This window comes from Falco rusticolus, unplaced genomic scaffold, assembly GCF_015220075.1.
Source record: "Falco rusticolus isolate bFalRus1 unplaced genomic scaffold, bFalRus1.pri scaffold_64_arrow_ctg1, whole genome shotgun sequence".
NCBI classification, from domain to species: domain Eukaryota; kingdom Metazoa; phylum Chordata; class Aves; order Falconiformes; family Falconidae; genus Falco; species Falco rusticolus.
The window spans coordinates 42,436-50,715 of record NW_023618239.1 but is presented as its reverse complement, the minus strand read 5'-3'; the positions used below and the strand labels follow the sequence as shown (position 1 = coordinate 50,715).

At 53.3% G+C, this 8,280-nt stretch overlaps 1 protein-coding gene across 1 annotated transcript; it reads left to right on the top strand.

Annotated features, from left to right (window-relative positions):
* Nucleotides 1-3,336: 3,336 nt before the first annotated feature.
* Nucleotides 3,337-5,056, top strand: LOC119142158 (acrosin-like). The gene is made up of 4 exons (XM_037374872.1): nt 3,337-3,353; nt 3,441-3,706; nt 3,997-4,142; nt 4,599-5,056. Exons 1-4 carry the CDS (start codon nt 3,337-3,339, stop codon nt 4,944-4,946), a joined length of 777 nt encoding a protein of 258 aa, XP_037230769.1. The 3' UTR covers nt 4,947-5,056.
* Nucleotides 5,057-8,280: the final 3,224 nt, after the last annotated feature.

The window sequence follows — 8,280 nt, the reverse complement described above, 5'->3', positions numbered from 1 at the left end:
CCTCATGCAGGTTTCTCCCACGGCTACAGGCTGCCACAGGGCTGTAGGGTCAACGTTCACAGGTGTCTTGAATGCCAGCACAAGTGTGGCTTTTCACAGGCAACCCTGCAGGGAGATTTCTGGAAGAGTGTATCAAACCACACATATTCACCTTGCCTTTCGAGTCTATTATGCTGAGGACCTGGCAAGGTCACTGGTTTTGTACAGCAGCGGAATGCTGATGTAGCCACATGACTCCAAGGTCCAGGAGGGGCTTGACAGGAACAAACCTCCACATCTCGGTGCTCACCAAAAAATCAAAGGAGCTGGCAGTGAAACCTTCCTTTGAGACGGCTATATGAAATTGCATGGCAGAAACGGAGAGGCAGCAAGCTTTGGACCAAGGGAGCAGCTCTCTTTGCCCGGGGGCTGTAGCAAACTGCCGTGTTTCCTCCCCAGAAGCTTCCCCCAGTCCCCGCACTGCTCGGCACCGAGCCCACAACGTTGCACTGCCAGCAGCACCAAAGGCAGACAAGGGGACAGGAGCAAGGTGTTACAGTCAGTCTGGGATGGGATGATAGGTGTGAGCTGACCAGGGCAGGAATCGTCACAGCCCTTGACAGGGTAAGTCTCGGCCAGCAGGGCAATGCAGAGGAGGTCCTGGAAGTGTCTCCTAGACCTGGCACATGTCACAGCTGAGAGGACCTGTCCCGATGGCTCTCCTACATTTTCTGGTGTGGAGCAGAAGACATGCTCCAGGGCAGGACTTGCCTGCTGCACCACGGGAAGGACAGAGCATGGTGGACCCCTCTTCCTGGGGAGGGCTGCAGGGCTGTGAAGGTGGCTGTGCAGGCAGGGGTGCCCAGCGCTGTCCTTGCCAGCAGGGTCCCTGCAGCCCAGGGGGCTGTGTGCTGGGGCAGGGGCTCTGCTGCCTGCCAGGGGCAGCTCTCAGCCTGCCGGGGGGCTCCCCACAGAGATGCGGGGAGAAGCTGTGCATTGCGTCCAGGCAGGTTTTGAATGTCTCCAGAGATGTAGACTCTACAGCCTCTTTGGGCAGTTTCTCACACTGCTCCAACACTGTCAAAGCACTATCAAAACTAGCTGGCTGCTACAAGGCTTTTACCATCATATGCCAGGTTAACTTCAATAAGTAGGTCCCACACCTTGCCCCGGCACAGCCACCAGTCCCCCACAAGGTTTCAGAAGTTCATCTATGGGCCATGCTGTTTCTTCAGCCTCCTCAGGCCAGTCCACTCTGCTTCTCCTGGGGCCTCTCCTTGTCTCTCCTCCATCTTGGGAGGGGAGGGGAGGGGAGGGGAGGGGAGGGGAGGTGTGGGGGGGTGTGCAGGAAGCAGCCACAGCTGCACATTATCCACGTCAGCCGCCAACAGATCGCCCCTGAAGCATGCCCACAGCTGTATATTATCAATATGATTAACCTGCCTTCAATTCCTCTATAATTCCTCTACAATTCTCCCCCGGTTTTTTCTTTTCTTTTTTCTTTTTCTTCTTAACATTTCATTGTATTTATTTATGTATTTTACATGTATTTAACAATCCTCACAACATTTTCAAAATAAACTACTCATACAGTCCAGACAACTTGTCCCTGAACTCTTTTGTTCTTCTTTGTTGAAACATGTTTTACAAGTGTATAGGATTTGACCTGTGATGTGGTGTGCTACATTCTCAACTCTGGTGGGATCAGGAGGACTCACGGACACGGAATGCTCATTTGAAACCGGTGGGAACATTGATAATGTATGTTAAGAAGAGTGATTGTTGTGTACGTACCCATTTCCCTGAATATACTCAGGCAGGAATTCCTCTAGCTGGTATCCCCATTCCGTTTGAGACTAACGGGAATAACTTGTGGCCAAGACCAGGATACACTCATTGGAACGAGACTGACCTCCAGACTTGGACAACTCTGAATCCACACTTGTCCACTGTGAAGTGTGTTACTGCAAATGAAGCCAAGACACACGCAAATGCTCCTGCAGAGGGGGCGTGCCTAGGTGGGCAGCAGCTGAGGGCATGCGTGCTCAAGCACCTCCAAGTCCTTCCTGCCTCCAGGAGGTGGAGAGGTGGCCAGTGGTTGGCAGGCCTGGTCCTCTTGCAAGGTGGGGATGCTGGGGATGAGCAAGCACGTGGGCTGCAGCCACAGGCCATCCACATGCCTGAAAGGCTCTCTCATCCCTCTTGCTGGTCACCTAGTCCAGCTTCAGGTTCACTAGTGAGTTGCGCGCACACACAGGGCTCCCAGCAGGAGCTGGCCCGAGACACTGGGGCTTTCCAAGCGCTGGCTGCCTATGGCCTGTGTTGCCATCAGCCTTTGCTAGCAGCCAGGCCAGGGGACCCACCGCGCAGCGGGTACAAAGTGATCCCACGCTAGAAGGTCTTTGGGGTGGCTCTCAAAAAGAGGCCAGCGGGTTCTGTGGTGATCAGGCACAGGGCTCAGGCAAGCAAAGCAGCCAGCACTCTGCTTCTGTGTGCCTGGCTGCTTGATTCCCCCTTCTCTCCGCTTGCCGTGCTTATACGTGCCCCTCATCTTCCCTGGCTCCTCCCTTTCTCAGCCCTGCTCTCCTTGGCCAAGACAAGGCCAACCCCGCTCATTTTGCCCCACCACGCTCCCAGGTTTGCCCCATCTGTCAACACACGTGGCCTTTGGGTGCTCTTAGCTAGGTCCCCTTGCACTTGCGTGCCATTGCTGACGGGCTTGCTAGGGAACTGCTGTCCCTGCCAGAGTCCTCTCCGCAAAATGACCCCAAGCTCTTCCTTCAAGCAGCTGTGAAGCGTGGCCACCTTTGACGCCATTCCCTGCTAACCACCTGCCAAATGTGGTGCTGGAAGAGCAGCGTATCCCCAGCAGACAAGTTGTCTTCTCCAAGGTCACCTTCTGCCTGCTCTCCGCAGACCCATGGGAACCGGCAGCAGGTCCCTTGTCAAAACACAAAGCAGCCTTGAGCCCGCTGGCTTGGAGGCCCAGTTCTGGGGCCTAGGAAGCCCTGCTGCGCCTCAAGCGCCTTGAGAGCAGCTCTTCCACTTTCAGGCAGAGCCTGCCCGCTCCTCCTCCTTGGGACCCAGTTGCTCCCTCCGCTGTGTTCCTTATGCCTCGCCACACAAGCCAGGGTGGCAGCTGGGAGCTGCCGCACCTTTCACAAGCTTTGAGGCTGCCATGCTTGAAGCCACTGCCCTTGCCCCCCACGGACCTAGCCCTGCTGCGCTTTAAATGCAGTGCATGTGCCTGGCTCCTGTTTCTCTCCTGCACTCCAGCATGTGAGTGAGCAAGGCTCGCCCAGGCAGCAGCACAAGGCAGACTCCTGAGACAAGGCTGATGCAGGATTTACCAAAGCCATGGACAGCAATGGCACGTACGGCTGAGAGCAGGAGCATCTCTAGAGAGCTGCTGCAGCACGTGCATGCGCTCCCTCTGAGCCCTCTCTCCATCTGCCTTCCAGGCACATCACCGTCTTGCGCGTGGTGCTCGGTGCCACCCAGCTGACTCAGCTGGGCCCTGAGGCTCAGGTGCGCGCTGTCAGGCAGCTGCTGGTTCACCAGCACTCCTGGAACATCACACAGAGGAACGACATTGCCTTGCTGGAACTGGACCAGCCTGTCCAGTGCAACAGCTACGTACAGCTTGCCTGTGTGCCTGACGCCTTGCTGAGAGTCTCAGAGCTGACAGCCTGCTACGTCAGTGGCTGGGGTGCCAGGAAAGCAAGAGGTGAGTGGCCCAAACGCAGTGGTGGCACCAGTGCAAGCTTAGCCAGCTTGGGGAAGCCGAATGCGCTTCCTGATGGCAGAGGCGAAAGCCAGAGTCAGGCTGTGGGGGCCTAAGCCTCTCTCTTCGAGAGAGGGGCCGGAGCCATTGACCCAGAGTGAGGCAGAAAGGCAAGAGTGGTCCAGCGCCTGTCCGCATGCAAAGCCAAGCCCTGGGCGAGGGCTTCAGCCAGACGGGGGAGGAGAACTGGCAATGAGCTGCTGGGTGTTCATTTCTTTCTGTGCTCTTCACAGCTGGAGGATCGGCATACGCGCTGCAGGAGGCCCAGGTCCACCTCATTGATGCCAGGGCCTGTAACAGCAGCGGCTGGTACAGGGGGGCCATCCACAGCCACAACATCTGTGCTGGCTATCCGCAGGGCGGCATCGACACCTGCCAGGTAGGAGCATGCTACAAGCCAAGCCCCGGCAGCACAGGCAGCCCCACCACAACCGCCCAAACGTGCACCATCACAGCCTTTTGCTGGCCACTCACACTCCCATGGCTGGGTCCCCACCGCTGAGGGCCTTACCCTCCCTTCTCCATGGGCAGGCCCTTGCCCAGGGCCTGCCCGCCTTGTCCCAGAGGCCTGGCACGGTGCCCAGAAGGCCCACCCGGTGCCCTTGGCAGCCCACAGCTCCACCATCCCAGCCGTCTGACACACCTTCACCACCACCATGCCGCGGTGAGAGCGAGCCCTGCCTTACAGGCCCACCACCCCCTGCCAGGCAAGCTTCTACAGAGCTTGGCTGGCCACTGAATGCAGCTCTGGCAGGTGCCGTGAGAGAGAAGGAGCCAGCCACCGGGCTGACGGTGGCCACCCAACAACCCCTTTGTCCTCTCTCCTGTGCTGCAGGGGGACAGCGGTGGGCCTCTCATGTGCCAAGACAAGAGCGCTGACTACTTCTGGCTTGTTGGCGTGACCAGCTGGGGGACGGGCTGTGCGAGAGCAAGGAAGCCCGGAGTCTACACCTCCACCCAGCACTTCTACGACTGGATCCTGGCACAGATGGGCCTGCGCCCAGCAGTAACCACTGCTGCAAGTCCACAGCCAGTCTTCACATACACCCCCGTTCAGAGGCCAAGGCCAAGGCCAAGGCCAACAGAATCGAGCCGGTTTCCACCCTGCCCGTTTCCAGTCCAGAAGCTGCTGGAATTCTTTACTCGGCTGCAGGAGCTCCTGCAGTACCTAAGGGCTAAATAGCTTGGAGCAGCACCATGAGGAGCATCCAGGGCAGGCTGCAGCGCACGACGACCGTTTCCTGCTGGGGCAATTCCTGCTGATGAAAGGCAGCCTCAGTGACAAAGGCCTGCTCTGTCCTGCCCGCGCTGCTCACAACGGCAGAACTCAGCAGGCTGCCTTCTTGAAATAAAGTGTTTCCGTTGGCATGGCTAACCATGCACCAGTGCACTGCAGTCTCCTGTGCGAGGCAAGGACTTCCAGAGCCGGCACCTGCCGAAGGAGGCAGGCTGCCAAGTCGGGCACAAAGGGCTGAAGCTCTGCCTGCTCTGAGAGAAGCATGAAGGAACAGTGGAAGGAAGGCAGGCAGGTCATAGGAGGGCTCAGGGCCTTGGGGGTGGCAGTAGGAGGCAGAGAATGCCTTGGGCTGGCTCCTGCTGGCATCCCTGTGGGTTTCTGTACGAGGCGCAAGCCAGCTTGAAAGTGGCCTCTCAGGGCCAGCTGGGCTTCAGGGGAAATCCACGAGCTGGGGCCTTTGCTCACGCCACGGAGTTCCTGGGCTTCCCCAGGCTGCTCTGCTTTCACAGCTGCACCATGTTTCCAAGCCCAGGCCTACGGCTGCAGTGACTGCATGTAGAAGGTAGAAACGTATATATTTGTAAGAAAATCACTAATAAAGGGACAACTTGCTTGCATCAAGCTGCGTCCCGTCTCTTCATTCGCCACAAATTGGTGACCCCGATGTGATACGTTTAAGGATCTAACGTGAAGGGCTCTCAAATCGCCTATCTGAGTGACATGCAGCGAATCCCACAGAACTTTGAATGATCTGCTGAAAGGAAGCAGGAGCTGGCCGGCCATAAATCCCTCCGGAGTTGAGAGGTGAGCTGTGGGAAATCCGTAACGGGGAATCAGGCTTCGTCCCCAGAAAGAGACGTATATGGACTCATAAAGGGTCTTCTAGTCAGATCAGGGAGTCCGTGCCTCAATCTCCTCAAATGGTGACCCCTATGGTGGTGTTCCGAAGCCTTGGAAGAATAAGGACGGAAAAAAGACAGCTCGTGGAAGAGGGCTGCGTTCCGGAGGAGACATCTTGGCTGAACGATCGTCTTGCTGTCTGGACCAGGCGGACAACCTAAACCCCGAGGATAACGCCTGTATGCATCGAGACAGGTGAGCAGCCAAGAAACCTTAGAGATTTTAAATATTTGAAGAAATTTTAAGAAGCTTTAGAAACCTGTACTCATTGAGACAGGCGAGCAGTCAAGAAACTTTAGAGACTTTGAAAGAAATTAAAGCGGTCAGCAGACAATTGTATGATGCTGCTGCAGAGGGGAACTCTGCGTCGGGAATGCATTTAGCACCTTGGTGGCAAATTCTGACTACTCTTTGCCAAGTGTGGACTAATTCTACTATCGGTGCTAAACCAGAGGAAGCTGTAAATTCCACTGACAGCGCGACTCTTCTCAAGACACCGTCAGCGATGGCGATTCCGTCCACACCTCCTCTGCCCCCAAAGCTTCTGTCACTGACTGCAGCGACCCTCACAACACAGGACCAAGCACGGGAACAGGACAACTCGGACAATGATTTTATTGACACTGATAAACCTTTTGATCCAGGTCCTATAGATCTGGAAAAGGAGCTAGACCTTTTCCCCACCCCCTTGTCTCTCCTGATGCATTGATTGTATTTTTGGGGAGGGTGAAAGGGAGTCTGAGGGATTGGTGGCAGGAATGCAAGTGGGAAACACTTAAGTGATGGGTTTTGGGAGTCGCTAGGGCATGTTCAGTGTTTTGTCAGACAAATCAACCTGCAGAGTGGCAGCCTGTGTAATACGACGCTGCTAAAGTGTTAAGCAAAGCAGTGCAGGAAGGGAGGATTTATAATACATTTGCTATGTCCCTTCTTGAAGTGATGGCAGAGCCTTATACGCTCACACTGCATGATTGGAAGTCATTGCTTTGTATGGTACTAACTGATACAGTATATGATGTGGTTATTTGATTTTTGTGAGCTATGTGTAGTGGCCTTGACTGAAAACCTTAATCGGGGAATTGCTGTTAACTATGAGCAGTTAGCTGGAGCAATTAACTGTGCCGATTCTGTGACTCAGGCAAGGTATCCCAGGGACAACTGTTTGCAAATGAATGAGATGGCTATTAAGGCAGTCAGGATGCGGGAGTCTTGCCACAGTCTTGCAGGGTCCTAGAGAGTCACTAACTTTAATACGAACTTGATTGATTGGCTTCAGAATATTTTGCAACAAGTCGAACATCAGGAAGCTCAAGGGTTGCTTTTAAAACAACTAGCTGTGATAATGTCAATGAAAATTGTAAACGGGCAACTTTCACAATCGCAACCCCAACATGTGTCAAATGATTGTCACGCAGAACTCACAGCAGACTGTAATTCTCAGGCTGAGTTCTGGAATGCAGCATAACAGATTTTTGCTTCTCTAATCTCTTCTGTAAGAATAGTACATGCTCTTAACTTGCTTAGTAAATTAGGCTGCTAGCTTGCTAAACAAAGTAATACTACAAATACTATTTTTTTTCTGGCTTATTAAGAGATGTTGATTCTGTCCATCATATGTTGCGACAGAACCGAGTTGCTATTGATTTTTATTATTAGCACAGGGACACAAGTGTGAAGACTTTGATAGGATGTGTTACGTGAATCTGAGTGACCACTGTGAATTAATTTACAAAAGTATACAAAACTCAAAAGCCTTAAAACAAAGATCTGCAACAGAGCCAGGGGCGGGATGCCTTTGGTGTCTTCTCACGGCTGGGAAACTTTGGGCCATGACTCAAAAGTATTACAGGATTTATTATAATTATCTTTAACCACCTTATTGATGTTTGCCTTATGTCTCCCATGCTTTTTTTCTCTGTATTCAGTGTTTAGTTGATTGTAACATAAATCAGGTCATGGTCACCCAGCTACACACAACCTTTGCCTTGTCGCAATTAACAAGCAAAAAAGAGGAGGACAGAGAATGTCTGAAGAGAGATGTAGGAGAGGAAGCTGGAGAATATTTGACCTAACAAGAGATGAGAGAACAGCTGGGTATTGTGAAGGAGACTAGGAAAGATAAACATGGTTATCTAGTGTTTAATAGGTGTCTGCATGCTTGTAGTGATATATAGCTATGTAACTACATGAATGATTCCTGCCCTGAGCCTGGTGGCGCATACAGCTGCGGTTTGTGTCCGGGCTCAGAGATAGGGGCTTCTCTGTTATGGTAAAAGTGTTTCTCTTTGCATAAAAAAGAGAGGGAATGAAGAGAATGACCCCGAGGTATGTTCAGAGAAGGCATGCTGTTTCGAACTTTTTGACTGAACCAGTTCTTGTT

Coding starts and splice junctions, on each gene's coding strand:
- LOC119142158 (XM_037374872.1), top strand. Junction 3,707..3,996: donor GGGTGCCAGGAAAGCAAGAG/GTGAGTGGCCCA, acceptor TGCTCTTCACAG/CTGGAGGATCGGCATACGCG. Junction 4,143..4,598: donor GCGGCATCGACACCTGCCAG/GTAGGAGCATGC, acceptor CCTGTGCTGCAG/GGGGACAGCGGTGGGCCTCT.